This window comes from Macaca fascicularis, chromosome 3 (assembly GCF_037993035.2).
Source record: "Macaca fascicularis isolate 582-1 chromosome 3, T2T-MFA8v1.1".
Taxonomy (NCBI): domain Eukaryota; kingdom Metazoa; phylum Chordata; class Mammalia; order Primates; family Cercopithecidae; genus Macaca; species Macaca fascicularis.
In genome coordinates this window covers 182,051,886-182,065,177 of record NC_088377.1, presented here as the reverse complement: position 1 = coordinate 182,065,177, position 13,292 = coordinate 182,051,886, and the positions used below count along the sequence as shown (strand labels likewise).

Below are 13,292 nucleotides of genomic sequence, written 5' to 3'. Positions count from 1 at the left end.
GCAGATCTGGAGCAGCAACCATTTGTTCCCCAGTGCAGAGAAAGCGACTCTTTTCCTCGGAACACTGGATACCATTTTCCTCTTCTCCTATGCTCTGGTAAGTTTTAGAACTCTAGGGTTTAAAGGTAAAGAAAAATGTAAAAGGAAGCAACGCTGAGCCTTACGAAATGTGTACAGGATTTTGAATTTGCTGACCGAGGCAGAGTTCAGTATTTCTGAAGTTTATATTTTTTATTCTTCCCATTCATTTATTAATTCATTCAACAGATATTTATTGCTCATGTAGCACATGTCAATGGGAATTTATCCTGAACAACGCAAAAATGCCCTGCCTTGATGGAGCCTGTGTTCTTCGGTGGGGAGCTTGGGGAGACGGTCACCAAATGCTATAAATGAATTGTAGAGTACATTTGAAGGTGATAAGTGCAATGAAGGAAAATAAAGCAGAGAAGGGGGACTAAAGGGGCCTGAGTGAGGTTGTAATTTTAAGTAGCATAGCTGGGAGACCTCAGGAGGCAGCGGGCATTTGAGTGAAGACCCAAGCAGGTGAGTGAGGTCGGTGTGCTTGGATCAGAGCTGTAAGAAGTGAGGCCAGAGATGTGGCGGGGCTCAGATCAGTAGGGTTTTGGTGCCTTTGTAGGGGCTTTGGCTTTAACCTTGAGTGCGATGGGAGCTGCTGGAAGGTTTTGTGCAGAGCAGCAGCAGGACCTGACTTAGGTTTGGACAGGCGCACTTGCTCTGGGAGCTGAGTTCTTTGGAGGTGAAGGATGATGGTGGCTTGGGTCCAGCATAGCAGTAACAGAGGTTGCGGGAAAGTAGATTTTAGTAGTGTGTTGGAGGTAAAGCCAATATTCTTTCCCTCTTGAATGTGGAATGTAAGAGAAATGTGTGAAGAACACCTCCAGGGTGGAAGTGTCATGGCGGAGGGGAAACTGGGGAGATAGAAAGATTTGGGGACTCGCTTTTGGATGCATTACATTTGACCACTACTGCCCAGATGATGAAGAGCACGTGCTTGGGCATTGAGTCGGAGTTCAAGGTGTAGGTTCAGGCTGAAGATACACATCCCAAGGATTGTATTGGCCTTTATTATTTTTATTATTTTTTATTTTTGAGACAGAGTTTGCTCTTGTCACCCAGGCTGGAGTGCAATGGCACGATCTCGGCTCACTGCAACCTCCGCCTCCCGGGTTCAAGCAGTTCTCCTGCCTCAGCCTCCCGAGTAGCTGGGATTACAGGCATGCACCACCACGCCCAGCTAATTTTGTATTTTTTTAGTAGAGATGTTGGTCAGGCTGATCTTGAACTTCTGACCTCAGGCGATCTGCCTGCCTTGGCCTCCCAAGTGCTGGGATTACAGGCATGAGCCACTGCGCCTTCCCTTTTAGATGATTTATAGATCAAAACTGTGAAACTGCATGAATTGATCAAGGGAACAGGCGAGGGCAGGGAAGAGGTGTGAAGCCTGAGCCCTAGGGCTTCCACTTCTCAGAGGTGGGTGAGGAATGGGCCAGGTGGCGGGGATGGAGTGGTAAGGAAGGTGGGGCTAGGTGTGGTGGCTCACGCCTGTAATCCTAGCACTTTGGGAAGCCGAGGCAGGTAAATAACTTGGAGTCAGGAGTTTGAGACCATCCTGGCCAACAGGAAGAAACCCCGTTTCCAATAAAAATACAAAAATTAGCCAGATGTGGGTGCCTGTAGTCCCAGCTACTTGGGAGGCTGAGGCAGGAGAATTACTTGAACCCAGGAGGAGGAGGTTGCAGTGAGCCGAGATTGTGCCACTGCACTCCAGCCTGGATGGCAAAATGAGATTCCGTCTCAAAAAAAAAAAAAAGCAAGGCGGGATCCTGGAGAGGTAGCATCCTGGGAGACATTCCACGGTGGTGAGGAGTAATTCAGCATAAGGATAGGCAGCTGGCATCTCTGGCTTGCTGTAGGAACGGCTGTGGTGGCTCCCACATTAGAGTTCTGGAGCCGACAGTGGCAGCAGCTGGAACGTGGACTGTGAGAGGAGCCTTCCTTTTCTCCCCAGCATATAAGATGCTGTCTTTAAATGTGCCTTATTAAAAACGCCTTTTAATTCTCAATGTTCAGGCCATGTGAAATACTGGGTAAAAGTCCTGAAGTAGTTTCTAAATGTTTATTTGGTTAATTATATTTATTTATTTATTTATTTATTTATTTATTTTATTTATTATTTCTTTTTTGAGATGCAGACTTGCTCTGTCGCCCAGGCTGGAGTGCAGTGGGGCAATCTCAGCTCGCTGTAGCCTCTGCCTCCCAGGTTCCAGCAATTCTCCTGCCTCAGCCTTCTGGGTAATTGGGATTACAAGTGCACGCCACCATGCCCGGCTAATTTTTGTATTTTTAGTAGAGACGGGGTTTCACCATGTTGGCCAGGCTGGTCTCGAGCTCCTGTCCTCAGTTGATCCGCCCACCTCTGCCTTCCAAAGTGCTAGGATTACAGGCGTGAGCTACCACACCTGGCCTATATGTGTGTGTGTATAGTGTGTGTGTGTGTGTGTGTATGTGTGTATATATATATATATATATATATATTTTTTTTTTTTTTTGAGATGGAGTCTCGCTCTGTTGCCCAGGCTGGAGTGCAGTGGTGCAATCTCGGCTCACTGCAGCCTCCACCCCCTGGGTTCAAGCAATTCTTCTGCGTCAGCCTCTCGAGTAGCTGGGACTGCAGGCATGTGCCACCACGCCCTGGTAATTTTTTTTGTATTTTTAGTAGAGACGGGGTTTTACCATGTTGGTCAGGCTGGTCTCGAACTCCTGACCTCAAATTATCCGCCCGCCTCAACCTCCCAAAGTTCTGGGTGGGATTACAGGCATGAGCCACCACGCCCAGTCTATTTGTTTAATTATGAAGAGTATCTTTTCTTCAAAGAGGAAACAGAGAAACAGTTGGAATGGTTCTCTGGTCATTCATTTAGTCTGTGTAAAATCCCCAGATAGGGGCACTGGGCTTTGGCTAGAGCTGGTGACAGGGTGTTTGCTTCTCTTTGAGCCACTCATTTCCTTCAGGGACCATTTTAAGAGGCAGTGCAGTCTACTGGAAAGGCCAGCTCTGCCATGATTAACTAGCTGTGTTAAACTTGGTTGCAAAGTAGAACTTAACCTTTTTTGGTATTTAGTTTCCTCATCTATAGAGTCATCTAGAGGAATAAATAGATTTAGGACATAAAAGATCAGTGCCATGAAAAATCAATGGTCATGGTTTTTTATCTTGAGCTGTACTTCCTTCTGTAATTTAGGGTCACTTTGCTTTCTGCAGCAAAACAGAATGTATTGATTCTGGCAGGGCACGGTGGCTCACACCTGTAATCCCACCCAGCACTTTGGGAGGCTGAGGCGGGTGGATCACCTGAGGTCAGGAGTTCGAGACCAGTCTGGCCAACATGGTGAAACCCCATCTCTACTAAAAATACAAAATTAGCCAGGCATGGTGGTGCACACTTGTAGTCCCAGCTACTTGGGAGGCTGAGGCAGGAGAATTGCTTGAACCTAGGAGGCAGAGGCTGCAGTGAGCCAAGATCGCACCATTGCATTTCAGCCTGGACGACAGAGTGAGACTCTATCTCAAAAAAAAAAAAAAAAAAGCATGTATTGTTATGTCATCTAAAGCAGAATTGAGATTTTCTTCGTCCCTTTTGTTCTGTGTAGCATAAGTCCATGTGAGGGGCAGCTAGACAACATAGAATTTACTTTAAGGCTGACATGGTTCTCTTAGGATGAGGAATCTTGATAATGAGGGAGAAACATTCATATTTAAATTTGTCTTTTTTTTTTTTTTTTTTTTTTTGAGATGGAGTCTCACTCTATCGCCTAGGCTGGAGTGCAGTGGCGCAATCTTGGCTCACTGCAAGCTCCGGCTCCTGGGTTCAAGTGAGTCTCCTGCCTCAGCCTCCCGAGTAGCTGGGATTACAGGCACGTACCACTGCGCATGGCTAATTTTTGTATTTTAAGTAGAGACAGGTTTCACCATGTCAGTCAGGCTGGTCTTGAACTCCACCTCAGGTGATCCACCCATCTCGGCCTCCCAAAGTGCTGGGTTTACAGGTGTGAGCTACTGCACTTGGTCATGTTTTTTTTTTTAGAGATGGGTTCTTGCTATGTTGACCAGTTTGGTCTTGAGCTATTGGCCTCTAGCAATTCTCCCCCCTCCCAAAGTTCTAGGATTACCGGCGTGAGACACCACGCCCAGCCAAGTTTTTCTAGTGATATAGAGATACTCAATTTATCAGAAACACCTGGTCCTAACTGAATTTAGGTTTTAAGTCAAGACATTTTAAATATTTATGGAAGAAACCTAAAGTCTGCTGCCCTTAAGGTCTTCAGTCTCACTTCCTGCCATGATCTCAGCATTTTAATTCCTGCCCCTCAGTGGGAGGAGAGTAGAAGACAGAACCTGTCTCCAACTAATTATTGTCTCTGCCTTCCTACTCTCCCTGCCTTGGGATGTCATGAAACCCAAGGGTCAGATTCAACAGGCGGCTGGTGTGCCCTGGAACCTTCTATTCTACTTTTTACAAGTTTGGAACTGAAACTACAGGGCGTGTGGTAACACATGTTAACCCAGAGTGCAGATGGCTAAGAGGAATCCCTTTGGGAGAGCTTATCACTGATGGGCAGGAATTAATCTAGTCTAGAAAATGGAATATGTTTGTGTGCTTGTTTCATTAGAATCATTCTTACTTATTTTTTTCCAGTTAGAGAATCAAGTAAAACCAAAGTTTGCCCTGAATTTTGGTGTGTTTGTGGTAGAGTATGCAGAAGCCCACGGCCATTTCCTTTTTTTTTTTTTTTTAATTTTTTTTCCTTCTATTTTTGTAACTTTTTTGTTTTCACTTCGTTACTGACCCTGTTATCCAGCCCACTGCCATTTCATGAAACGTTTGTGAAACTCCTGTAGACAGCTAGCCTAGGCATGTGAATAAGGGTTAATTTTAAATAATGTCTGCGTTTGTCTCATTTGCTTTTCAGTGCATGTTACTTTTTCATACTGTGTTGTTATTTAGAGCTGTAAAAGAAAATGCTTTATTTTCAGGGCCTTTTCATCAGTGGCATCGTTGGGGATCGGTTGAATTTGCGGTGGGTTCTGTCTTTCGGCATGTGCTCTTCTGCGTTCGTGGTAAGTTGAAAAGGTCTTATTATTATTTTGGTCAGGTATTTTAGAATCCAAGTCAACCCCCTACTTCTCTGTAGAATAGAATAGTAAGATTAATCCTCAGTGTTCGAATCCCTCATTTGCCTTTTCACTTAGATGAGTCTTTTTTTTTTTTCTGAGACAGAGTCTTGCTCTGTTACCCCAGGCTGGAGTGCAGTGGTGCGATCTGAGCTCACTGCAACCACTGCCTCCTGGGTTCAAGTGATTCTCCTGAGTTGCTGGGACTACAGGTGCAAGTCACCACGCCCGGGTGATTTTTGTATTTTTAGTAGAGACGGGGTTTCACTATGTTGGCTAAGCTCATCTCTGACCTCAAGTGATCCTCCTGCCTCGGCCTCCCAAAGTGCTGGGATTACAGGCGTGAGCCACCGTGCCTGGCCAGATGAGTCTTTTTAGAGTAAGATTCTAATCAGGTCCCTTTGTTGTCCCTCAGGCACCAGCAGAGTTAATCAGTAGTCTGACTAAATGGCCTGGCATTCGCTAGACCCTGGCCCCAGCCTGCCTTCCCATCATATTTGTCACTCTGCTTCATCCCTTTGCTCCAGCCAAGCTGGACTGCTTTCCAGGCCACTAACACCCTGCTCCTTTCTTTTTTTTATTTTCATTTTTGAGATGGAGTTTCGCTCTTGCTGCCCAGGCTGGAATGGAATGGTGTGATCTTGCCTCACCACAGCCTCCACCTCCTGGGTTCAAGCAATTCTCGTGCCTCAGCCTCCCGAGTAGCTGGGATTACAAGCATGCGCCACCACGCCTGACTGATTTATTTATTTTTAGTAGAGACAGGGTTTCTCCATGTTGATCAGGCTGGTCTCGAACTCCCGATCTCAGATGATCCGCCCACCTAGGCCTCCCAAAGTGCTTGAATTACAGGTGTGAGCCACCGTGCCCGGCCTCATCCTGCTCCTTTCTATCTCGGTGCTTTTGTTCCTGCTGTTCTGCCTGCCTTGGATGGTCCCCTATTCAGCTCTCCATAGTCCGACTCACAGTCTCCTTCAAGGATTGGCCAAATGACACCTCTTTGAGAATGCCGGTCTCTCTTCTGAGCTCCCGTGCCTGCTTCTTTGCAGGCACTTGAAACAGTCTGCTGCTTAGCTTGGTTGTTTCTGTTTCAGTCTTGCTTTCCCTTAGGGTGGGCGTGGAGTGGTTAAAATCACAGATTCCCTACACCAGGACAGCCTGGGTTTCTGTCTCTCTTCTGTGGTTTCCTAGCTTATGATTTCTGTGAACTTCAGAGGGAGATATGCATATTACCTCTCCCTGACTGGCAGTGAGGACTGCAAGTTTCTGTATGTGAGGCGTTTGAAACAAGTGCTGTGTAGGGGAGGATCCATATCTGACTAATCTTTTCTTTTTTTTTTTTTTTTTTGAAACGGAGTCTTGCTGTGTCACCCAGTCCAGAGTGCAGTGGCATGATCTTGGCTCACTGCAACCTCCACTTCCCGGATTCAAGCCATTCTCCTGCCTCAGCCTCCTGAGTAGCTGGGACTACAGGTGTGCACCACCATGCCTGGCTAATTTTTGTATTTTTAGTAGAGTCAGGGTTTCACCATGTTGGCCAGGCTGGTCTCAAACTCCTGACCTCAGGTGATCTACCTGCCCCAGCCTCCCAAAGTGCTGGGATTACAGGCGTGAGCCACCGTGCCCGGCCTCTATATCTGACTAATTGTCATTGTTTACTAGCTTCTAGTCAGGAATTTTTGTTGATTAAATGAAACCATGGAGTTTAGTTAGACCGTAATTTATTATGATTATTATTTTTTTTAGAGATAAGGTCTCAGTTTGCTGCCCAGGCTGGAGTGCAACAGTGTGATCCCGGAGCCTTGAACTCTCAAGCTCGAGCAGTCCTCCCACTTTAGCCTCCTGAGTAGCTGGGACTGTAGGTGTGTACTGTTATACTCAGCAATTTTTAGATTTTTTAGTCATGGGGTCTCACTATATTGCCCAGGTTGATCCTTGAACTCCTGGCCTTAAGTGATCCTCCCTCCTTTGCCTCCCCAAACACTAGAATTAGAGGCACAAGTCCCTGCGTTTGGCCTACTATTGTTTTTCAGTGTTTGTCATTTGAGTGTAAGTAAAACCTTTTTTTCCTCTTGAAATTTTAGAGATGGAAGCACTTTATTTTTTATGAGTTGCTCACCCACACATATAAACATATTATTTTAAAACCTGTGTACAGACTTTTTTGCTTTTTATATATTTTTTAAAAACTGCAGTTTGTACATAAACTCGCCCTTTTTAAGCATATTGTTCAGACTTTCAACAAATGAGTAGTTTTGTGACTGCCCCTCCTTTCTCCAGCCCCTGGCAACCCCTGATCATTTTTCTGTGTACAGTTTTGCTTATTCTAGAATGTCTTATAACTGGAACCAGACAGTATTATACATGCTATTTTTTAATCATGCAGAGTATTCTCAAAATAGAGTTCGACTGTAGATAAAATGTCCACTTGAGCAAAATGCCTGGAAAAAAGCAGCCCCTTGATGAAAGCTGCTAAATGATTCAGCAGATCACAAGTTCGATAGGTTTCGCTTTCGTTGATTAACTCAGGAGCTGCAGCCATAACAGTGGCTGGTACTCACCCCGTGCCTCTGCCTAGAGCGGCGCCTGGCACTGTTCCGGGGAAGGTGGCCTCCCTGGGCTCATTCCATCCTCACAGCAACCCTCTGGAGGTTGCTGTTCCCTCCACATGCACAGTCTGAGGGTGAGGAGATGGAAATAGATGTCAAACGAGGAATTCACTTTTTAGTCTTGGAAGATGTCAGTTGGAGCGCTGATAGCTTAATGACTTCACGTCTTTGACATCACCTCCGCTCTGGTGGGCAGTGATTGGGCGGCTGCCTCCTCATTGTGGCTCTGAGCAGGACCCCTGTGATGCCAGCCACATGACTTACAGGCACTAGCTGTGTGAGTGTATCCTTCATGTGGTCTCTACTCTGAAGCAAGTGGGTGGAGTGGCATCCCCTGAAAGTTTCAGTGTGGCTGTTACATATTCCTTTTGTTTCCTCCTCTTCAAGGTGTTTGTCTTTGGCACGCTCACAGAATGGCTGCGTTTCTACAACAAATGGCTGTACTGCTGCCTGTGGATTGTGAACGGCCTGCTGCAGTCCACCGGTTGGCCCTGTGTGGTTGCTATTATGGGCAACTGGTTTGGGAAAGCCGGGTATGCCACTTCTTTCCTCTCTGATTTCTCTGTTTAAGTGGTTTCCATGATGAATTTTTCAGATTTGTCAAAGTCAGTTACTTTGATGCCTTAGATATCACCCACATCTTTCATTAGCAAGTCAGAGGAGTTCAGGGAGAGAGAGTTTCACGTCAGTGTGCGTTGGAAATGGTGTGGGCCCTAGAAGTGATCCGGCCCAGGAGACACATTCCTACTACTCTTTGGGCTGTGGGCAGATTCTGAGTGTGGGCCAAGTCAGGAGGTCTCAATTTTTTATTTTACTCATTGTTTCTTTAGAGAACATAAAAATCTCATTTGCTATCTGTCGTGTATCTTCCTTTGGGTTTTGCCTTCCCTGCCCATTTTTGAGAGTGATCTTATTTAACCTTTTTATATTAAAGATAAGGAAATTGAGGTCAAAGGTTATTCATGTGACCTGCCCAAGGTCATGTAACAAGGGCTCTAATTAGATTCAGATGAAGAACACCAGACTTTGGGGCTTGATCAAATGGGGTACTTTTTTCCCCTAAACCTTCAAGTAGCTTTTTTTTCCTTTTTTTTTTTTTTTTTTGAGACAGAGTCTTGTTCTGTCACTAGGCTGGAGTGCAGTGGGGCAATCTCCGCTCACTGCAACCTCCGCCTCCCGGGTTCAAGTGATTCTCCTGCCTCAGTCTCCTGAGTAGCTGGGACTACAGGCGTGTAACACGACGTTCAGCTAATTTTTTTTTTTTTTTTTTCTTTTTTTTTTTTGAGACGGAGTCTCGCTCTGTCGCCCAGGCTGGAGTGCAGTGGCGCGATCTCGGCTCACTGCAAGCTCCGCCTCCCGGGTTCACGCCATTCTCCTGCCTCAGCCTCCGAGTAGCTGGGACTACAGGCGCCCGCCACCACGCCCGGCTAGTTTTTTGTATTTTTAGTAAAGACGGGGTTTCACCATGTTAGCCAGGATGGTCTCGATCTCCTGACCTCGTGATCCACCCGCCTCAGCCTCCCAAAGTGCTGGGATTACAGGCTTGAGCCACCGCACCCGGCCAATTTTTTTTTTTTTTTTTTGAGATGGGGTTTTGCTCTTGTTGCCCAGTGCAATGGTGCGATCTCAGCTCACCACAACCTCTACCTCCCAGGTTCAAGCAATTTTCCGGCCGTAGCCTCCTGAGTAGCTGGGATTACAGGCATGTACCCCCACACTTGGCTAGTTTTACATTTTTAGTAGAGACAGGGTTTCTCCATGTTGGTCAGGCTGGTCTCAAATTCCTGACCTCAGGTGATTTCGCCCTCCTCAGCCTCCTAAAGTGCTGGGATTACAGGTGTGAGCCACCACGCCCAGCTATAATTTTATATATAAATGGATTCATACAGTATGTACTCTTTTTTTTTTGTCCTGTAAAGAAAGGGTCTGTGTTGCCCAGGCTGGTCTCAAGCTCCTGGCCTCAGCTATTCTGCCTTGCCTCCCAAAGTGCTGGGAATACAGGCATGAGCCACCACGCCCAGCCTTTGTGTCTTCTTTTATTCAGCATAATTAGAAATTTATTCATGTTTATTCATTCACCTGTAGATGAACATTTGGGTTGTTTTCAGTTTTGGGCTATTACAAATAAAGCTCCTGGGAACATTTGTGTACAAATCCTTGTGTGGACATATGCTTTCATTTCTCTTGGGTAAATATGTAGGAGGAGAATGGCTGGATCATATGTTAGGTGTGTATTTCCCTTTTTTTTCGTTTTTTCCCAAGATGGAGTTTTGCTCTTACTGCCCAGGCTGGAGTGCAATGGTGTGATCTTCTCTCACTGCAACCTCCGCCTCGTGGGTTCAAGTGATTCTCCTGCCTCAGCCTCCGGAGTAGCTGGGATTACAGGGGCCTGCCGCCACGCCCAGCTAATTTTTTATATTTTTAGTAGAGACAGGGTTTCTCCATGTTGGTTAGACTGGTCTTGAACTCCTGACCTCAGGTGATTCACCCGCCTTGGCCTCCCAAAGCGCTGGGATTACAGGCGTGAGCCTCCGCGCCCGGGTGCATTTACCATTTTAAGACACTGGCAGTCCAAAGTAGTTGTACCATTTTACATTCTCATCAGCACAGCATAAGGATTCTTATTACTCTGTGCCCTTCCCAGCACTTGGCATGCTTGGTGTTTTTTGATTTTAGCCATTTTAATAGGTGTGTAATGATATCTCATTGTGACTTTAATTTGCATTTTTCTCATGTCTAATGACTTGAGCATCTTTTTAAAAATATTTTTGCTTTGTTTTGTTTTTGAAACAGGGTCTCGCCCTGTCACTCAGGCTGGAGTACAGTGGTGTGATCTCGGCTCACTGCAACCTCCGCCTCTTGGTTTCAAGTGATTCTCTTGCCTCCCTCCCAGGTAGCTGGGATTATAGGTGTGCAGCCACTATGCACAGCTAATTTTTGTATTTTTAATAGAGACGGGGTTTCACCATGTTGGTCAGGCTAGTCTCAAACTCCTGACCTCAAGTGACCTGCCCACCTCAGGCCTCCCAAAGGCTAGGATTACAGGCGTGAGCCATCTTGCCTGGCCAATTCAGTGTTTTTTCATGTGCTTATTTGCATATTTTTTTGTGTGAAGTATCTATTAAAATCTTTTGCCCACTTTTCAAAGACTTTGTATTTTGAGATGATTGTAGATTCATGCTTTTTACCATTCTGTTGCATTGTCTGTTGTCATATTTTACTGAGTTTTGAGAGTGCCTTACATTCTGGATATAGCTTTTTTGGGGGGTGGGGGGAGGCGGAGTCTTGCTCTGTTGCCAAGGCTGGAGTACAGTGGTGTGATCTCGGCTTACTGCAACCTCCGCCTTGCAGGTTCAAGCTGTTCTCTTGCCTCAGCCTTCCAAGTAGCTGGGATTACAGGCATGTGCCACCACGCCCAGCTAATTTTGTATTTTTAGTAGAGATAGGCTTTCTCCATGTTGGTCAGGCTGGTCTCGAACTCCTGACCTCAGGTGATCCGCCTGCCTTGGCCTCCCAAAGTGCTGGGGTTACAGGCGTGAGCCACTGTGCCCGGCCCATTTTAGTGTATTTTAAAAAACTTTTAAAATAGCGTGTTTAGTCTTGGTAGTATGCACCTTGGTGGTTTTGGCTGTTTTGTATTTTGAACTGCCCAGAGTATCTCTTCTGACCGTGGTCCTTTGTCTCCCACTGTTTTCCATCTTAGACGAGGAGTTGTTTTTGGTCTCTGGAGTGCCTGTGCTTCTGTGGGCAACATTTTGGGAGCGTGCCTAGCTTCTTCTGTTCTTCAGTATGGTTATGAGGTAGGTGTTGTTTTCTAGCTCTCATGCTCTCTCTCTCTCTCTCTGTGTGTGTGCGCACATGTGTGTTGCTTTTTATATATTAAATAATACTGTGGCCATTTAAAACTATGCAGAACTGTGTCTGGATAGGGCAAGGCTTGTATTAAAAGTAGTCAAACTTCTGACCGGGCATAGTGGCTCACACCTGTAACCCCAGCACTTTGGGAGGCTAAGGTGGGCGGATCACCTGAGGTCAGGAGTTTGAGACTAGCTTGGCCAACATGGTGAAACCCCATCTCTACTCAAAAAATACAAACATCAGCCGGGTGTGGTGGTGCATGCCTATAGTTCCAGCTACTCCGGATGCTGAGACAGGAGAATCACTTGAACCCGGGAGGCGGAGGTTCCAGTGAGCCAAGGTCGTACCACTTCACTCCAGCCTGGGTGACAGAGTGAGACTCCATTCAAAAATAATTTTTAAAAAAAGTAGACAACCTTTTCATATATTCATTAAAAGTAGACACATTTCTGATATATTCAAACACATAAAAATTATCCAGACACAGTTCTACATAGTTTTAAATGGCCACAGTATTATTTAATATAAAAAATTATTCATAACAAAAACACTATGGAGAGCCTAAAGACATATAACCAGTTGAGAAGTATTTGCAACTGATGTTACAGATAAAGGACTAACCTGGGTCAGGCATGGCGGCTCCCACCTGTAATCCCAGCACTTTGGGAGGCTGAAGTAGAAGAATCACTTGAGCCCAGGAGTTCAAGACCAGCCTGGGTGATATAATAAGACCTCGTATCTACAAAAAAACAAAAAAATTAGCTGAGTGTGGGGGTGTGTGCCTGTAGTTCCTGCTATTCAGGAGGCTGAGGTGGGAGGATTAATTGCTTGAGCCTGGGAGCTGGAGGGTACAGTGAGCCAAGACACACCACTGCACTCCAATCTGGGTGATGGAACAAGACCCTGTCTCAAAAAAAAACAAAAAAAACCACCAAAAACAAAGGCTAATCCCTCTCATATGTAAAGAGCATCCATGAATTTTAAGAAAAAGACCAACAACAGAAAGATACAGAATTTGAATGTATAGTTATGGAAAGGATATAGAAATGGCTTGTAACTATATGTAAAATATTCTACTCACTGCTTATTCATTTAATAAATATTTAACTCCCCATATGTGCTCTTGGAACTGTAGAATATAGAACTGACCAAAAGAGACAAAAATCTCTGTTCTTACAGAACTTAGCAGGGAAATGCAAATTAAAGCTATGTTATTTAAAAAAAGGAGGGGGGGAGAAAAACTATACTCTATACTTATTAGACTGGTAAAAATCCAAAAGTTTGAAAACATGTTGTACTTGTAAGAACCTGAAGAGACAGGCATTACAATCGAAAGACTAACAGAGTCACTAACTCGTGGAGGGATCAAAAAGGCAGTATCTTATCAAAATTACAGCTACACACACTGAGCAGTTCCACCTCCAGGAATTATTCACACAGATGAATAGACTGAAACACATGCAAATGATACATCTGCAAGGTTCTTTATTTTGGCATTGTTTATAATGCCAGAATGTTGCAGAGTAGTGCACTGCAACAATCTCAAAAGTGTGCTAAGTGGGCCGAGTGCGGTGGCTCATGCCTGTAATCCCAGCACTTTGGGAGGCCAAGGCAGGTGGATCACAAGG

The 13,292-nt window shown here is 45.3% G+C and overlaps 1 protein-coding gene across 15 annotated transcripts in view; it reads left to right on the top strand.

Annotated features, from left to right (window-relative positions):
- SLC37A3 (solute carrier family 37 member 3) overlaps positions 1–13,292 on the top strand; it is a 65,081-nt gene that overhangs the window by 29,907 nt on the left and 21,882 nt on the right. For 13 of the 15 annotated variants that reach the window (XR_012432932.1, XR_012432931.1, XR_012432930.1 and 10 more), the window contains 4 exons: positions 5–97; positions 5,060–5,143; positions 8,194–8,339; positions 11,510–11,606. Coding sequence is in view for 12 of the 15 variants with exons in the window: in XM_045388249.3 (XP_045244184.2) it covers positions 5–97; positions 5,060–5,143; positions 8,194–8,339; positions 11,510–11,606 (420 nt within the window). In the remaining 3 variants the exon portion in view is untranslated. The remainder of the gene's footprint in view (positions 1–4; positions 98–5,059; positions 5,144–8,193; positions 8,340–11,509; positions 11,607–13,292) is intronic. The other 2 variants (XM_045388247.3, XM_074036142.1) reach the window with 1 other exon arrangement.